This window comes from Littorina saxatilis, linkage group LG12, assembly GCF_037325665.1.
Source record: "Littorina saxatilis isolate snail1 linkage group LG12, US_GU_Lsax_2.0, whole genome shotgun sequence".
Taxonomy (NCBI): Eukaryota; Metazoa; Mollusca; class Gastropoda; order Littorinimorpha; family Littorinidae; genus Littorina; species Littorina saxatilis.
In genome coordinates, this window is record NC_090256.1 from 1,284,797 (window position 1) to 1,304,539 (window position 19,743).

General features: G+C 43.5%; 1 protein-coding gene and 1 long non-coding RNA gene across 3 annotated transcripts in view; both read right to left on the reverse strand.

The window, feature by feature from the left end:
• The window catches only part of LOC138981023 (reversion-inducing cysteine-rich protein with Kazal motifs-like), a 138,853-nt gene that overhangs the window by 96,493 nt on the left and 22,617 nt on the right, over positions 1-19,743 (reverse strand). The window contains exons 3-4 of the mRNA XM_070353819.1: positions 17,194-17,268; positions 12,291-12,327 (exon numbers count right to left, since the gene is read on the reverse strand). Of these exons, the coding sequence (XP_070209920.1) occupies positions 12,291-12,327; positions 17,194-17,268 (112 nt within the window). The remainder of the gene's footprint in view (positions 1-12,290; positions 12,328-17,193; positions 17,269-19,743) is intronic.
• Positions 2,401-5,090, reverse strand: LOC138981022 (uncharacterized). Of its 2 annotated transcripts, XR_011460537.1 has the most exons (3): positions 4,517-5,090; positions 3,814-3,989; positions 2,401-3,049 (listed from the first exon to the last, which is right to left on the reverse strand). It is a non-coding gene; the product is annotated as an uncharacterized lncRNA (long non-coding RNA). The 2 variants fall into 2 exon arrangements; XR_011460536.1 differs by lacking the exon at positions 4,517-5,090 and having other exon boundaries at positions 3,814-4,502.

A 19,743-nucleotide genomic window follows, 5' to 3' on the forward strand; every position in this document is an offset into this window, starting at 1 on the left:
CAACTACGAGGCTTGGTGCAAAGTAAAGTGCGGAGACGACGAGACAAACTGTTGTGTTTACAACTGCAAGTGCAACAGTGGAATGAAGAAAGAGAAATACGGTGGACAGAATTTGTCATTGTATGGCTTTCCGATGGGTGCAAGCTGAGTGCGAAGGCGCAACAGCGAAGGACGCGATGGGTGCAAGCAATCCGACGACAGGGGTTTGTCGTACCATTGAAAAGTCTGCTCGCGTCACTTCGTGTCTGGCAATGGCACGGCTTTCAACGATGCCAACTCCTTTGACTTCGTACCCACCCTTAATCTTGGATTTGAGAGAACATCAAGAACAAGTGACTCTAGCAGAAGGACAAGGTACTGGTCGGAGACGTGACTTTGTCCGCTGAAGACCGACGACAAGCAAGCGGTTTTGCTTCCACCCCCAGTGTCAACGCTGAAAATATCATCGGATCTGGAAGAGACTCAGAGCCAAGTAAGCTTTTTTTTTTCTTTTTTTTTTATTAATTTATGATCTGCTGACTTCAAATTGTCTTCCTACATCAGTGTATAAGACATTTAAAATGAATCGGCAGCCCAAAATGGATGCATAGGAAGGGTCACGAAACAAATGCAAGATTTTAGAAAACAAACAAACAAGATCTAGACATATGTCGACAAGCCGCGTGCATGCAATCAACCAGAGATCTGTTGCTACAGTATCTCTGAATCAACCGACTCTTGAATCGAGAAGATTAAGGAGGTTACTTGATACAGATAGTGATGCAGTTTTCAAGACATCGATAAAGCTCATGCTGAATCATTTTTTTTATTCCCAGAAATGTACCATTGAATTGATGCAACAACAAAAATAGCACTAGATTTCTACAATTTTGATTTTGCATAGAACACTCCGAAATAATTTCCGGGGAGCATCTCCTGCACCCCTAATTTTTTTTTCAATTTCAGGAGTTATTTCCCTCATATATTTTCATGCTTGAATGCTGTGAGTGTGATGCATGTGTAATCTGATAACAAGATCATTGATGCTAATTCTATTGCTAATGTATACATTTGATTTTGTATTTACAGAAGCAGCCATTCCTTTGCCCTCCGCATCTAGTGAGAGCTTAGGACCAGGGCCAGATCATGCCTTTGCAAAGAGGGACACGACTACATGTGAGGGTATTGTTATTGGAACACAGACTACCTCAAGTTGGCAGAGCTGCAGATGACAATTACATAACAGGCCTCTGTGATTAATCGTCTGACTGAAGATGTTTCTGGCTTGAAGAAAGACAACATGAAGGTGAAGGAGAACATACGCTCTTTTTCTGTTGATTCTCTACTGAAAAATGACACTGCAGTATGGTTTTACACATATGATGATATGGTGATCTTTCTGTATGCATGTACCTACTTCGTAAAAAAGGCAGGTCTACATTACTGGGTTGATGAGCTGCCAAAGGCCACATCACTCCAAAGAGCAAGAAGCTTATTTTGTCATGTAATGGTTTATATAATTGACTCTGGTACTGTATAGAATAAAGGGCCCATTATCAATCAAATCTCTGGTCTGGTCTGAATTTGTTTCATAAATGATTGTATGTGAGCTTCCGAACATAACGATTCCCACTTTAAATAAATGCGATCAAGATAATTAGGTAGACAACATGTCAAGAGACGTTTATTCCTTATTTCTTGTTATAATTGAAGGATATTATTATGCAATATACTGCTTTGTTTTTTAAAATGGCTTCAAATTGTCTCCCTTGTACCGACACTTTAGTACACAATTTGTGCATTCACTTGAGTTATTTCTTAAAGAAAATTACCCCCCAAAATTATTCAAAACAGTCTTTGACATATCTACAGTTTAATTAAAAGAAAAACTGTATTTTATTTTAAGTGATAAATAAATATAGACAAATCTTGGGACTGTGCACAAACTGATCGGCTTGAACTCAAAAGTCGCAGCCAAGAATCTTCTGCAACTTTTGAGTTCAAGTCTGTCAGCTTGTGCACGGTCCCACAATCAGTTCAAAAAGAATTTTCCTTGATATAGCCTTGAAAAAAAAAGTAAGTAACAAATTCTGTACAAACAAATTTGTTCAAGGGAGACAATTGGAATCATGTTTATTAAAATCGGTGAATTGCATTATAATTTCCTCAAAAAAACACACCAAATAACTGTGAAATAAATTGAAAAAAAAGTGCTAACATTATTACCTTGATCAGATCGATGTGTATGACAAGGAATTTCTATGTTTGCTGATTTGGTTGTCCGGTAATGACTTTCATGCACAGGGCTTCTAAATTCACTCGCTCAAACGCTCATGTCTGCACCAACATTCACACACGTCCATATTCATAAGGGATGGTGACAACACGCTCTTGAACAACAAACATGGCACAAAACGAATGAACATTTCAAACATTTCGCTATTGAATGAAATCATCAGTACATGGATATCAAATCATAAAACATCTCACGTATACCTCCTTGCCATTCCGAAGTTGAAGAAGAACACAGTCCGGCATTACACACACTACACTTTCATCACTGAGAATCGCTGTTCACAACACATGTCCTCGGCTCTGATACGTTCTCCGAATAATACACACAAGTCCTGGATGATGGTATAGTCCGTACGAAGCCAAAACACTTCTTACTATCCTCTGACACAAGTTCTTATCAGCTTCCACAATCTTCTGTCTTAACTGCAGGCATTTAAAAAATTAAACCTGAACTCACACACAGAGGTGACAGCACTACGTACCCTCCCTCGCTGTAAACAAAGTACTGATTTTACCTGTCCATATTGAAACTACATACATTTTTCACTTGACAGAACAGTTAACTGTTGCTACCAACTTAATTAACTGGTATTGGAAAAAAATATCACACCTTGAAAACCCTAGTTCAGTATATCATAACTATATGCAGCCTTCAAACGGTTGGTACCGGTTGTTGAAGATCTCTTAGTCGCGCTTCCTGGCATCCGGACTTCTTGGGTCAAAATTGAGGCCTTGAAGAGTCGTCCGGGGAAACTTGTCTTGTCTTGAAGCATACCTGAAAATGAAATTATTTTTTTTACTTGACACTAAAGCAAATCTTATGCTGGGTACAAATGCTAAAACAAGTTGCGCCAGTCTGTCAAACATGTATTAACGATACTGAACGCAGTACATTTCACAAGGACAATGCTTAGCTGAAAACCAGCATCCACGTCGAATAAGGTAAATGGCAACCCAGCATAGCGCAGTAGCAAAACTGTCCCACAGGAAATCACGCTTCCCTGTGTTTAAAAAAAATCTGTTTAACTTTCTAAGCTTGTAGCCCTGAAAGTAAAAAAAATTTGCACTAGCCTCTGGCTAGTGATTCTGAAAACGTACCAGCCAGAGAGCAAATTTTACGAACCAAACCAACAATTTGATTCAGCATCTTCACTCGCATTTGGCGAGTAGATGAACACTTCTACTCACCAGTTGCATGCTTCTACTCACTATGGCGAGTAAAATACTTGCCACTTTCAGGGCTGGTTTGTTTTTAACCTAAACATAATGTTGTAGTTTTCCAGAAATTGCTCTACACACAAACATACACCACCGCCCTGGTCTCTTGACTAAATGTAAAATGCATAGTTTTTTGATGATGCTCTTTATAAATTATAATATCACTGTTTCTCTTTCCCCAGTCTTGTAGCTGTTGTAGTTAACAAGCTCTATATTTTAACTTTGAGACTTATGTTCTGAAAAAAATAGATCACACTCTGATGTAAACCTCTAGGTAACGCAACCCTAATTTCCTTAATATTAATTATTATACACACTTACTTAACAATTTGTATGTCATCGAGAGCAGCTGGTGCAGTTTTCTTGGCAGCATGCCCCTTCCACATACATTTGTAGTGTGTACAAGTTTTGTCTGCTGGCACAGTGTCGATTCCTTCAGCCATGTAGTGTGAAGCAGCAAAAAGTGTGGCAGCCACATGGTTGCAAGACTGTCCTTTCTGGGTAAAAACAACAACACACAATCAAATTCCGTTTGTGTCATCTTGATTTTCCTTAGCCTGCTAATAACAATTAACTTTATCTTTCCTAGGAATTCCTACAGAGAGCTTGTAAGCGCATGCTGTTGATATCTATATAAAATATATACCGGCTCAGAATGGAATTTGATCTTACTGCAGTGATAACCTTCATTGACAAGAGGATTCACAAACACATGTGTACGTACACATTTAAATAAAACTCCGCACTCAGGTACCTGGTATTCTATTGAACATGCCTAGCCAACATGGCATGGTCTCCTGGAGATACTGATTGAAATTACATTAACATGCTGCTCATAACTTTGTCAAAAAAGACAGCTTTTGCATGCAGACATTTTCAGTAGAGAATTATGAATCTCTGTGTGTGTTTGTCACTTTGTGTGCCATGCATTATATGACTGAGTATGAAAACTGATTGTGTAAGATACCAAGTAACGCAGCCATCAAGTTAATCCCACAAAACATACAAGGCCAACAACACTTACCCAGCAATACACTCGCAGTAGGCTCCAAGTGCCTGTCCGGTCAGCGTCCCCCCACAACAGCATACACTTCGTTGCGAGTCTGCTTCATTGACGTCAGCACACTCGCTCTGAGTCTGATCACCACAGTTGCTTACTAGCTGTTGTGCCATGCAGAAAGACATTTTATGCACACAGTATGTCTATCGTTTACACCAAGGTTTTGCATTCTTTGCGCTGGATGCGTCGTATAACTTGTCGAACGTCGACGCAGTAGTATCAGTAAGAAAGTTGATCCAGAGATCTGTAGATCTGTGGTCGATCACCTCTGCTTCGCTTATGCAGGGGAAGTTCGCCAAGTCTTTCGTCCATATACCACGAATAGCCGTTTCAAACCATACCTTCGTGCATGTCCTTGACTTTTAGTTCATGATTTTGAACAAGATAATCCGTTTTCTTGCAGAATTTCTCAAAGTAATCCTCTGGCAATAGTACTTCGAGCACCGACAGTGAAAGAGGTATTTCAGGCTGCCCCTTATTTCCGGTTATCAGAGAGAGGCTGCCGTGCCCTAAAATCTGATTGGTCGAAACGGTGGGGGCAAAGGTTATACGAAAAAGGTCTATTGCATCGAACAGCTTGTCCAGAGAACAGTCGTAGTCGATGATGTACCGATAAGAACGTGTGTACCACTATATAGTACCAGGTGCACTGTAACTTCACATGAGCATAACATTGCTTCTCGAACGGACTGGGTTTTTAACGATTGCTAGTTTGACTTCTGTTTTAGTTGAGAGCACGAGCACACACACTCAAACACATACGGCTTGTCATGTTGATCACAAGAGAGAAACAGAACTGCGAATAGAAGGAAACTAACAGATTACGTCACCATAATATGACGCGATGGATGACAGACTTCATGAAATCTATGACGCTGTGATGATAGTCTCGGCAAGACGAGACCAAAACTAAGCTATAGCACTGAACGACTCTTGCGCATGTTCTCAAAAGCGTGGTGACCCCTTGCACATCCTGTCTTACAAAAAGTAGAGCCAGCTATGATGTATTTCGTGCACCCTTATTTATCCACTATTTTATGTGTTAGAAGAGTGCAATAGTTACATCATGGATTTGACAAAGTACAATGGAAATACAAGAAATATACCTAGTACATTTACAGAGACAAAGAAGGGAGGTCATGGGATATATTATATATGTATAAAAAACCACTCGTGTTGTAACCTATACATATATATATATATAATATTATATATTATATATTAAGGCCTGGCAACAGGTCGAAAATTTGGGCTGCCACTTGACATTCTTTGTTTGGCTTTTCTTTTCCTTGATTTTGTTATATATAATATTATATATTCGATGCGGTCTGGCATTCTGTTTGGGTTTGAAGTTCCACAGCCTGTGGTTTGGAGCACTGAACTCTGAATAACTTCCCTTGTTGCCAGAACACAGAACTTTTCATGGGCTTCCTCCTTGCGGAGCTCAATGAAAGGGAAATCCTACAAGTTGGTTGGCATTTTTGCCACAAGAACGTGAGCAAAACCCTCTGAAAATAATCGAGATTGTATGCAGTTGACACCTTGAAAAATATTCAACCAAACAGCTGCAGAATTCTAAAGATAATAGGAAATCGGTCAGTATAAATAATATCTGAATTACTCTGCAGAATTCAAAATGTAAGTAATCATTTAACAATACAAGCTTCGTGACTTGTACAATTTTTTGTCTTCTCAGTTCAAGCTCCTCCCTGTTTGCTTCCTGTGTGTTTGCAGCGTAACTATGCTCACCACATGTGCAGGAAGCGTAACTATGCTCACCACATGTGCAGGAAGCGTAACTATGCTCACCACATGTGCAGGAAGCGTAACTATGCTCACCACATGTGCAGGAAGCGTAACTATGCTCACCACATGTGCAGGAAGCGTAACTATGCTCACCACATGTGCAGGAAGCGTAACTATGCTCACCACATGTACAGGAAGCGTAACTATGCTCACCACATGTGCAGGAAGCGTAACTATGCTCACCACATGTGCAGGAAGCGTAACTATGCTCACCACATGTGCAGGAAGCGTAACTATGCTCACCACATGTGCAGGAAGCGTAACTATGCTCACCACATGTGCAGGAAGCGTAACTATGCTCACCACATGTACAGGAAGCGTAACTATGCTCACCACATGTACAGGAAGCGTAACTATGTTCACCACATGTGCAGGAAGCGTAACTATGCTCACCACATGTGCAGGAAGCGTAACTATGCTCACCACATGTGCAGGAAGCGTAACTATGCTCACCACATGTGCAGGAAGCGTAACTATGCTCACCACATGTGCAGGAAGCGTAACTATGCTCACCACATGTGCAGGAAGCGTAACTATGCTCACCACATGTGCAGGAAGCGTAACTATGCTCACCACATGTGCAGGAAGCGTAACTATGCTCACCACATGTGCAGGAAGCGTAACTATGCTCACCACATGTGCAGGAAGCGTAACTATGCTCACCACATGTGCAGGAAGCGTAACTATGCTCACCACATGTGCAGGAAGCGTAACTATGCTCACCACATGTGCAGGAAGCGTAACTATGCTCACCACGTGTGCAGGAAGCGTAACTATGCTCACCACGTGTGCAGGAAGCGTAACTATGCTCACCACATGTGCAGGAAGCGTAACTATGCTCACCACATGTGCAGGAAGCGTAACTATGCTCACCACATGTGCAGGAAGCGTAACTATGCTCACCACATGTGCAGGAAGCGTAACTATGCTCACCACATGTGCAGGAAGCGTAACTATGCTCACCACATGTGCATGAAGCGTAACTATGCTCACCACATGTGCAGGAAGCGTAACTATGCTCACCACATGTGCAGGAAGCGTAACTATGCTCACCACATGTGCAGGAAGCGTAACTATGCTCACCACATGTGCAGGAAGCGTAACTATGCTCACCACATGTGCAGGAAGCGTAACTATGCTCACCACATGTGCAGGAAGCGTAACTATGCTCACCACATGTGCAGGAAGCGTAACTATGCTCACCACATGTGCAGGAAGCGTAACTATGCTCACCACATGTGCAGGAAGCGTAACTATGCTCACCACATGTGCAGGAAGCGTAACTATGCTCACCACATGTGCAGGAAGCGTAACTATGCTCACCACATGTGCAGGAAGCGTAACTATGCTCACCACATGTGCAGGAAGCGTAACTATGCTCACCACATGTGCAGGAAGCGTAACTATGCTCACCACATGTGCAGGAAGCGTAACTATGCTCACCACATGTGCAGGAAGCGTAACTATGCTCACCACGTGTGCAGGAAGCGTAACTATGCTCACCACGTGTGCAGGAAGCGTAACTATGCTCACCACATGTGCAGGAAGCGTAACTATGCTCACCACATGTGCAGGAAGCGTAACTATGCTCACCACATGTGCAGGAAGCGTAACTACGCTCACCACATGTGCAGGAAGCGTAACTATGCTCACCACATGTGCAGGAAGCGTAACTATGCTCACCACATGTGCAGGAAGCGTAACTATGCTCACCACATGTGCAGGAAGAACATACGATTCAAACAGTGTTTTATTAATTCACAGTCATCACAATGACAGTCATCTTTATTTTTAACAAGAAGAGCAAACGCTCGATCGAGTCACTTTCGCAGTTCTGAATATTATATGAGGCATCAGATGGACAGGAAGAAATTGCTATTCACAACACAATGAGTCACGTTCACATAAAATTTGAGCCCGGTCACTTTTATAGTTTCCGAGAAAAGCCCAACGTTAAGTTGTGTGTTGCCGAACAGAAAAGGCTAGTTATCTCCCTTGTTTTTCTGATAACGTTCGTAAAAGGCTACAGATGTAAATACTTTGATGTAAAGAATAATCCTACAAAGTTTCAATCACATCCGATGAACTTTGTCAAAGATATAAAATGTCTAATTTTTCCTTTGACGCTGACCTGTGACCTTGAAAAAGGTCAAAGGTCAACGAAACCATCGTTAAAGTGTAGAGGTCATTGGAGGTCACGACTAAACAAAATATGAGCCCGATCGCTTTGATAGTTTCCGAGAAAAGTCCAACGTTAAGGTGGTGTCTACGGACGGCCGGCCGGACGGCCGGCCGGACAGACTAACACTGACCGATTACATAGAGTCACATTTTCTCAAGTGACTCAAAAACAATAACATTGTGACTTATCGCAGTGTATTCAGTATCTATGTGAACATGCTGTACAGTCAGGGAAATCCATTTTAATTTTTATTCATTCATTTATTGCTTCCTGAGATACCCTGCTTCGGTCGAACAAGTGGCATCCATCCTGGTTGTATTGTCAAAAAACGTAACTACACATACACAGTGGATGTTTGCTTCTAACAAGCAACGTACAGTGTGTCATTATTTTGCAGGCTACAGGTTTCAGATTGTAGTCTAGCCGTCTTCAGAGTAAATTGAACACTTGATAACTACACCACCACCAACTGAAACTGGGACCACACAAAAAGTGAAGGAGAGGAGGAGGTGGGAAGGGGGGGGGGGGGGGGGGCTTACAAGAAAGCAAACGACAGAAAAGTCAGTATGGAGGTGGGGCAGCGCTCCGCTTAGGTAAACAGTAACGCCGTCTGTCGTTGAAATGACGTCAAACAAGTCAACTGTCCCTTTCACAACTACACCTTCGCGTCAACCTGTTAACCGATCGACAAAAAACTCCAACACATTGCACCTGAAAATGGAATAAACCCCGGTCTGAACAAGAACACACACACACACACACACACACACACACACACACACACACACACACACACACACACACACACACACACACACACACACACACACACACACACGAGATAACTTTGAACTTTGAACTTTATTTATTTATCGAGGGTAACAGAATAAGCAATGTATACATGCTTTTTTTCATCCGGCCCTCGCCCATTGAGGGTAACTCGATTAATAACAAGAAGAAAAAGAGAGAGAGAGAGAGAGAGAGAGAGAGAGAGAGAGAGAGAGAGAGAGAGAGAGAGAGAGAGAGAGAGCCAGACAGACAGAAAGAGACAGAGTTCATTGACAGGTGTTCATGACAGGCAAACCTACAGACTCTCCTGCCCCCCCCCCCCCTTAATCTCTTCCTCTCTCTCAAAATCATGGCTTTGGCAGTGGGAATGAGACACCTTCACATTGAGTCTTGACACACACAAGTGCGGATGGATAAATACAACACTTATTCAACTTATGCAAAAGCCCAAACGGTCGACAGAAGATTTTGAGTCTTGAGATGCAACACAAAAGCAAGACAGAAGCTGAAAGGACAGAAAGCTGCAGTCACAGGAGCTGAAAGGGCAGAAGCTGAAAGACAGAACCTAAAAGGACAGAAGCTGCAAGACAGAACCTGAAAGGACAGAAGCTGCAAGACAGAAGCTGAAAGGACAGAAAGCTGCAGACACAGAAGCTGAAAGGAAAGAAGCTGCAAGACAGAAGCTGAAAGGACAGAAAGCTGCAGACACAGAAGCTGAAAGGACAGAAGCTGCAAGACAGAAGCTGAAAGGACAGAAAGCTGCAGACACAGAAGCTGAAAGGAAAGAAGCTGCAGTCACAGGAGCTGAAAGGGCAGAAGCTGAAAGACAGAACCTAAAAGGACAGAAGCTGCAAGACAGAACCTGAAAGGACAGACGCTGAAAGGACAGAAGCTGAAAGACAGAACCTGAAAGGACAGAAGCTGAAAGGACAGAAGCTGCAGTCACAGGAGCTGAAAGGACAGAAGCTGCAGACACAGAAGCTGAAAGACAGAACCTGAAAGGACAGAAGCGGAAAGGACAGAAGCTGAAAGACAGAACCTGAAAGGTCAGGAAGCTGCTGACACAGAAGCTGAAAGGACAGAAGCTGAAAGACAGAACCTGACTGGACAGAAAGTTGCAGACAACGACGCTTAAAGAACAGAAGCTGAAAGGACAGAAGCTGAAAGGACAGAAAGCTGCAGACACAGAAGCTGAAAGACAGAACCTGAAAGGTCAGGAAGCTGCTGACACAGAAGCTGAAAGGACAGAAGCTGAAAGACAGAACCTGAAAGGACAGAAAGCTGCAGACACAGAAGCTGAAAGGACAGAAAGCTGCAGACACAGATGCTGAAAGGACAGAAAGCTGCAGACACAGATGCTGAAAGGACAGAAAGCTACAGACACAGATGCTGAAAGGACAGAAAGCTGCAGACACAGAAGCTGAAAGGACAGATGCTGAAAGGACAGAAAGCTGCAGACACAGAAGCTGAAAGGACAGAAAGCTGCAGACACAGAAGCTGAAAGGACAGAAGCTGAAAGGACAGAAAGCTACAGACACAGAAGCTGAAAGGACAGAAAGCTACAGACACAGAAGCTGAAAGGACAGATGCTGAAAGGACAGAAAGCTGCAGACACAGAAGCTGAAAGGACAGAAAGCTACAGACACAGAAGCTGAAAGGACAGATGCTGAAAGGACAGAAAGCTGCAGACACAGAAGCTGAAAGGACAGATGCTGAAAGGACAGAAAGCTGCAGACACAGGAGCTGAAAGGACAGAAAGCTGCAGACACAGGAGCTGAAAGGACAGATGCTGAAAGGACAGAAAGCTGCAGACACAGGAGCTGAAAGGACAGAAAGCTGCAGATACAGATGCTGAAAGGACAGAAAGCTACAGACACAGAAGCTGAAAGGACAGAAAGCTGCAGACACAGATGCTGAAAGGACAGAAAGCTACAGACACAGATGCTGAAAGGACAGAAAGCTGCAGACACAGAAGCTGAAAGGACAGAAAGCTACAGACACAGATGCTGAAAGGACAGAAAGCTACAGACACAGATGCTGAAAGGACAGAAAGCTGCAGACACAGATGCTGAAAGGACAGAAAGCTGCAGACACAGAAGCTGAAAGGACAGATGCTGAAAGGACAGAAGCTGAAAGGACAGAAGTTGAAACGACAAGGAGCTGCAGAAACAGAATGTAAAAGGACAGAAGCACAGCGCGTGCGAGTTAGGGGAGGGTCACCTGGAGACAAAACAGGTGCACAGCCACAAGAGCAGTGGACAACGACAGGTGATGGGAAGGAGGGAGGAGGAAGAGGGGGGAACGGGGAGGGGGTGTGAGGACAGCATCACAGACAACAGTCAAAACAGACTGCCATTGTCCTTCCCCTGTCTCTGTCTTCCTTGCGTTTGGCTGAGGGAAAGAAAGGTGTGGTGCGGAGTGGCGTGGTGTAGAGTGGTGTGGTGCGGCAGCTGAGAAGAAGCAACAGTGTGTGCGTGTCTGTCTCTCTCTGTCTCAGTCTCTCCCCCCCCTCGTGTGTGTGTGTGTGTATGTGTGTGTGTGTGTGTGTGTGTGTGTGTGTGGTGAGCGAGCGAGAGAGAGAGAAAGCGAGAGACATAGACAGACAGACAGACAGACAGACAGACAGACAGACAGACAGACAAATGGACGGAAGGAAGGAAAAGACAGATAGAGAGACAAATAGAGAGACAGATAAAGAGACAGATAGAGAGACAGATAGAGAGACAGATAGATAGAGAGATAGATAGAGAGACAGATAGAGAGACAGATAGAGAGACAGATAGAGAGACAGATAGAGAGACAGATAGAGAGACAGATAGAGAGACAGATAGAGAGACAGGTAGAGAGACAGATAGAGAGACAGATAGACAGACAGATAGAGAGACAGGTAGAGAGACAGATAGAGAGACAGATAGAGAGACAGATAGCTACAAAGATCATTCAAACCGGGTCAAGACTCACCTGTTAGACTTGTGTTCAGACATGACCAAAAGGACACCTGCACACAAAACAAAGATGCTTTAGATACTCCACCAAAATGCTGCAGTAAAAATCAATCAGTGTCAATAACAATACATACATAGCGATTAACTATACTTTGTCAAAGAAATCAGAATGAATCAACAAAATCATTTAGAATACATGTGACAAGGGTGCTGCAATGTCACGGACACTCATTCTCTGTGCACCATACTTCGTATTTTCATGTCACGGACACTCTCATTCTCTGTGCACCATACTTCGTATTTTCATGTCACGGACACTCTCATTCTCTGTGCACCATACTTCGTATTTTCATGTCACGGACACTACTCATTCTCTGTGCACCATACTTTGTATTTTCAGGCCTAACAGCTAAACTGTGGAAAACACTGACTATAATCCGCGTTTCGAAAAAGCAGTCTGATTTATAAATGTTCGATCGATGTCTTCAGGCAGCAGTGTGAAGCAGGAAACGTTTTACTTTTTTATCGGCGTCCAGAGGAAGCAGTATTACTCACATTCCACTTCTCTTTTTAAAGAGACACCAGCGTGACAAACGTAGGAATTACTTTTATGAAGCCTGTGACATACGTAGGAAATTATGCTTATGGAGCACGTGACAACCGTAGGGATTACGATTATGGAACATGGGAAAACGTAGGGATTACGATTATGGAACATGGTCAAACGTAGGAATTACGATTATGGAACATGGGCAAACGTAGCGATTACGAGTATGGAGCACGTAACAAATGTAGGGATTACGATTATGGAACATGGGCAAACGTAGCGATTACGAGTATGGAGCACGTAACAAATGTAAGGATTACGATTATGGAACATGGGCAAACGTAGCGATTACGAGTATGGAGCACGTGACAAATGTAGGGATTACTATAACGAAGCCTGTGATAACCCTAGGTATTATTATTATTATGAAGCCCGTGACAAATGAAGGTATTTAAATTATCGAGCCCATAACAAACGCCGTGTTTTACGCAGAAATACTGTTGACAATCGTTCTGTTTCTTGATATATCATTATATGTATATTGAAGAGGCAGTGTTACCATGGTTACGTTTCTCGGTATTACCAGGACGCACTTGTGAAGTACATGACGATTCTAAATGTAACGAGAACAAAAAAATGTCAATTCGAGGGACAAGAGTTAACAACCGCTATGTTTCTCTTGTGGGACGAACGTTTGACTGTGTTTAAGCAATATTGGACGAACAATATCTCGTCTTTCATAACCATTCGGTTGAGAGCGAACAAAGACCTCCACAAATCAACACGTTCATCAGCCTAGGGTGTGATGGGGAACAATGTTTGCGTGTGTTATGAAGAAACAATTCGACCAAAGAAAACTCCCCAAATGTTATACCACTACACACTACCAGTTTTCTTCTGTGCCTTAAAGAAACAATGCAAGGCAGAACACATAGTGTTCTCTCATGTTCTCACACTGAAACCCCCTTTTAAAAACATGTATTCGACATCGAATGACCGCACCCCCCCCCCCCCCCAAATTGACTTTGCTAATGTGTTGAAACAAGTGTGAACAAAATAGACAAAATATTAGCAAAGTCGATTTTTGAGGAAAATCGCTGTCGTACCCCCCCCCCCCCCCCTTCCCCCTTTGCATTTTCAGATGTTCTGTTCACCTGTATATGTTCCTGCGTTTAAGACCCCCCCCTCCTTTTTAAGACCTGAATTCCTGTAAGGCAAAAGGAAAGTGAGGAACGCATTGGCGTTCTACTCCGTGTGTGTTATGAGGAACGCATTGGCGTTCTTCTCTGTGTGTGTTATGAGGAAACGCCGTCACGAAGGTGCTGTTCTTCTCTGTGTGTGTTATGAGGAAACGCCGTCACGAAGGTGCTGTTCTTCTCTGTGTGTTATAAGGGGAAAGTGTAAAAAGGCGGGCGGGAAGACAGAGAGCAAGTGTCAGGACCTTGAAGAACGTATTCACACGGCCACAATAAATTTGCCCGCTGAAACATCGACATGAGCATGTGCTGCCTGGCTCAATACACAATCAATACAGCAGTCCGCCGCCATCTTGGTCCCTTTCACACTTTGTGCTTCTCTCCCTTGGTTCCCCTGGTTTACTGTTAGGTCTCTATAATTACTCCCCTGCTTCTGTCTCCGCTTTCAATTTTTTTTCCAGTTCGCTTTTCTCTCCTTTCTCTCTCTCCAAGAAAGATCGGGTTCAGGGGGGAGGGGGACCTGCCACTTTCTTGGCCGTTACCCAGGAAAATTGTCGCACGACTGAATTCTTCTCTTTTCGGCAATGTGTGTCAACTATGTCCGCGGAGGAGGGGCATTTTCAGTTCTCTTTTTTTCTCCACGTCTTTTGTTTTTGTATTGTTTGTTTTTGTGGTGTCTGTTCCAATTTCGTTCTCTATCGTCATTCACGCTGCGTATGTATTTTTAACTCGTAAAAACAGTAACAACCACTGATGGATATCACTGTCCACACACTGAGTTAACTGTTGACCCCCCCCCCTCCCTCCCCCCTCAAACAAAGCAAATATCACACTCACACATACACCAAAAACTACTGAACAGCAAAACCTAAATGAAACGAACTGATGTACAAAATTTGATTTAGGTTTAGGTGTATTTGCCCTTAGCAAGCTATAGTTCTGAATACCGTCTGAGAAAAGGGAGGATGGGGGGGGGGGGGGGGGGGGGGGAGGAGGTTGCATGGGGTTCGTGAGGATTCGAAATATGACTACTTTCATGGGCCTCAAAAACTAGTTTGTCAAAACTAACAGAAAATTCCAACGGGCAAGTGAAAAGTGTTTGTCCAAGCGACGGGATGCCCCCCCCCCCCCATCCACTCAATATCCATCAAAACTGCCCCCCCCCCCCCCCCAATCAATGTTTGGGCCACCCTAGGCGGTGTGTGTGTGTGCCTGTCAAGGGGGCATGGAGCCTTCACACTCGCAACTTCTTCCTCTCCTCAAAAACATCGATTGAAGCTGCTGGAGAGAGTAGGAGAGAAAAAGAAAATGTGAAGGCCAAAGTACTGAGCAATACTACACATCGACCACACCTCTTATTCTCCATGGCAACATCATTTTTGTCGAAATTTCTCACGTTTTGGAGTGCTGGTCCGGCCGCGTTTCTTGTTCCGATAGTTCTATTCAGTAGCAAGAACGCCATCTTGATCTCCACCGGCAATACACCCCAGGCCTGCCCCTGGTTCCCAGATCTAATCCAATAAGCTTATCTCCCCCCTCCATTTAAAAAAAATAGCTGTGTGACAAAAATGGATGATATTTTCAATAATGTACGTGCACACCAACTACTTATAGCGTAGTTCGATGATACTTTCCACTGATCATAAAATGCTCCCAAAAGAAGTTGTCATTCTTGAACGAAGAACAGTACTTTTCCTTTGTCTCTGCTTTCCTTCTGTCTTCTCTCCCATCCTCACCCCCCACCCCCGTATCTTCCCCAACTAATGACCGAGGACTTTTATTGGGCAGCGCGCCGCTGATTGCCCGTCACCGTCAAGGAAGTAACTCATTTTATCTGAGTTCAGGATGCGTGGCCGTGTCATCGGTAACAAGGACAATTTCCCCAGACTGAAAAGCCAGCAACCGTTTCCCACGCACATCAACTTCTCTCTCGTTCTCGCCATCCAGGCGGCGGCGCCAATAAAAGAAAAACTCTTTCAGTTTTGCTCAGTTCTTCTGCTCACATGTGCAAGAAAAGAGAAAGAAGACGCGAAAAGCGAACTGGAACGAGTTTTACGATGTGGTTTTATGAAACCCGTAATGGTGATTCGCTTGTTCGGCAGCCCACTCGCTGCCGGGAAACCAATCTGACAATCACATTTAGCGCGATCACAATTCTTTGCATTTCTTTCTTTCTTATTTCGGACTTTTTTGGCACCAAAAGTTGTGTGTGTTTACCGGACGAATTATTATTGTGTGTGTGTGTGTGTGTGTGTGTGTGTGTGTGTGTGTGTGTGTGTGTGTGTGTGTGTGTGTGTGTGTGTGTGTGTGTGTGTGTGTGTGTGCGTGTGTGTATGCGTATGCGTATGTGTGTGTGTATATTTGCCTGTCCTACCTCTCTCTCTCTCTCCCGCTTACGCAAACACACGCACATACACATACACACGAACACGAACACACACACACACACACACACACACACACACACACACACACACACACACACACACACACACATGTATATATATACATTGGGGTGTGCACGTTAAAGATCCCACGATTGACAAAAGGGTCTTTCCTGGCAAAATTGTATAGGCATAGATAACAAATGTCCACCAAAATACCCGTGTGACTTGGAATAATAGGCCGTGAAAAGTAGGATATGCGCCGAAATGGCTGCGATCTGCTGGCCGATGTGAATGCGTGATGTATTGTGTAAAAAAAAAAATCCATCTCACACGGCATAAATAAATCCCTGCGCCTTGAATATGTGCGCGATATAAATTACATAAAAAATAAATCCCTGCGCTTAGACCTGTACCCACGGAATACGCGCGATATAAGCCTCATATTGATTGATTGATTGATTGATATATAGTAGTCACGCATATGAAAGAGATAGGTAGAGAGAGGGAGAGAGAGAGAATAAAAGAGGAGCGACGCAGACAAAGAGACTGAGAGAGACAGAGAGACGGACAGACAGAAAGATAGAGAAACAGAGATATAGGGAGAGGGAGAGACAGTAGGGGTTGGGGTGGGGTGGGGGTGGGGGATGGTATAGGAGCTGGGAGCACGTGATTCTACACAGACAGACAGGCAGACGGACAAGTGAACAACGCCCATGGATACCGTAAATGCCTTGAAAAAATATGGACAAACCGACAGAAAGGGAGACAACAGAAGAAATAATAACTCACCAGTTCCTTCGGACAATGCTCTGCTGCCGTCTGTAGTTGCTGCATCTGTTGTATGGAGGTTTGCATCTCCAGTATCTGTAACAACAAGGTAAATATCTCTTACTACAAAATGCCTTCATCATCATCATCATCACGTTCAGCAGCCGCAGCTGACATGCGCTCATGAAATTGTCAAAAGCAGGAAAACAGCCCCCACCCCACATTTATTATGACAAAATGGTACAAAATCGTGCAATCAAAGCTCCAGAATTCCACACAACAACAGCAACAATCAAGTAAACAAATCTTAATTACAACAACTACGAACAGAACAGCTGCTCCTTCAGAATGACAAGCATCGTCATCGTATTCTTCTTCTTCTATTTTCTGAATTATCATCATCAACAGACATTTAATAATATGGGACAATGTAAAGCCTCAGTCAAACATATATCAAAAGCTTCAGTCACAAGTCACAATGTCGACAATGTCAATCCTGTGGTTATCTGCTTATGTCCCTATTAACAGTGACAAGTCACAATGTCGACAATGTCAATCCTGTGGTTATCTGCTTATGTCCCTATTAACAGTCACAAGTCACAATGTCGACAATGTCAATCCTGTGGTTATCTGCTTATGTCCCTATTAACAGTGACAAGTCACAATGTCGACAATGTCAATCCTGTGGTTATCTGCTTATGTCCCTATTAACAGTGACAAGTCACAATGTCGACAATGTCAATCCTGTGGTTATCTGCTTATGTCCCTATTAACAGTCACATGGTCACGCGATGAAATTAAAAAGCATAAATCAGCTTTTATACGGCTTTATTCATATTAACACTGTTTTGATAAAGCGTAGATCGCTAAAGATCAAATGTCCTAACATTAGTGATGACTTCAAATCCAGCAATAACCTCTCGAATAAATTGTTTCCAACGCGTGCTATATTAGACATTACCGGAGTTTTATTGTTTAACCTCTCGAGGGAAATCTTTCCACCACGTGGGTTTATCAAACAATGTATCCAGGGCTCATTATAACGGTGGCAATAAATTCGCCCCAACACGTGGTTTATTAAACATTAGCCGTGTTTTACTGTAACCTCTTCACAAAAAATGGCTTCCAGCACGTGGTTTATTGAACATTGCATGACCCCCACCTGAGTACCCGGCCGCCAAATGCACACAATCATACGAGGCAGTAGCAAGGCAGGACAGTGATATATAGCGCTTCTCTTTCAATCCCCAGAGCAGGACCGAACAGAACCTGTGGGGAGGTTAAAAACGTGGCGGGAGTCCGACGGACGAACCCATGACGTCAGAAGAAAGTTTAAACTAGATATATTATGCGTCAGGGCGGACAATGAAGTGCAGCCCAGCCGTCATCTCTAGGACGTACGTCATTGGATTGGCTTTAACGTCTTACTTCCGTTGACTGACCATTCAATGACAATTTACAGGATAGTTATCTACGGAGGTTTTACTGATACTGATAATCTAATCTTCTTTTTTTTCAACGGTAACACAAACACACGTTGTTTCAAGCAGTTGGATTTCGTTCTCTGACAGAGGCTTGACATTGGAAGCAAGAACAACTAATGGCCCACGATCAATTATTCTTCGGGGCGGCAATCTTTAGTCAGGGAGTCCGTTCTCTGACAGAGGCTTGACATTGGAAGCAAGAACAACTAATGGCCCACGATCAATTATTCTTCGGGGCGGCAATCTTTAGTCAGGGAGTCCGTTCTCTGACAGAGGCTTGACATTGGAAACAAGAACAACTGATGGCCCACGATCAATTATTCTTCGGGGCGGCAATCTTTAGTCAGGGAGTCCGTTCTCTAACAGAGTCTTGAAATTGGAAACAAGAACAACTAATAGCCCAGGATCAATTATTCTTCGGGGCGGCAATCTTTAGTCAGGGAGTCCGTTCTCTGTCCTCCTTCGGATGAAAAGTGATTAAATCCAAGCTTTTCAAATTGCCGGAAATCTTACGGCAAAAGAAATAAATTTGTCAATTCAGTCATAATATATGCAATGTGCCGTACACTCGCCACCAATGCAAGACACGGTTTTGCGTCAACCCCGAAGCATTACAGAGAGAACATTTCTATTGTTGGACCATATCGCCTCCCCCACCGAGTCAACCCTCTTTGCTGTGCCAGAAGCTTGGACAGACACATGTGTCCTTCTTCTTCTTCTTCTGCGTTCATGGGCTGAAACTCCCACGTACACTCGTGTTTTTGAACGAGTGGGTATTTACATGAATGACCGTTTTTACCCCCGCCATTAAGGCACATGACATGTGTTCAATACAGTTGGCTACGTTGTCTGAGCTTCTTTTGCAGCGTTATGGACCCCATTTTAAACTTCACTACCACATCCACTACCACATCCACTATCACATCCACTACCACATCCACTATCACATCCACTACCACATCCACTATCACATCCACTACCACATCCACTACCACATCCACTACCACATCCACTACCACATCCACTACCACATCCACTACCACATCCACTACCACATCCACTACCACATCCACACACAGAAACGGAA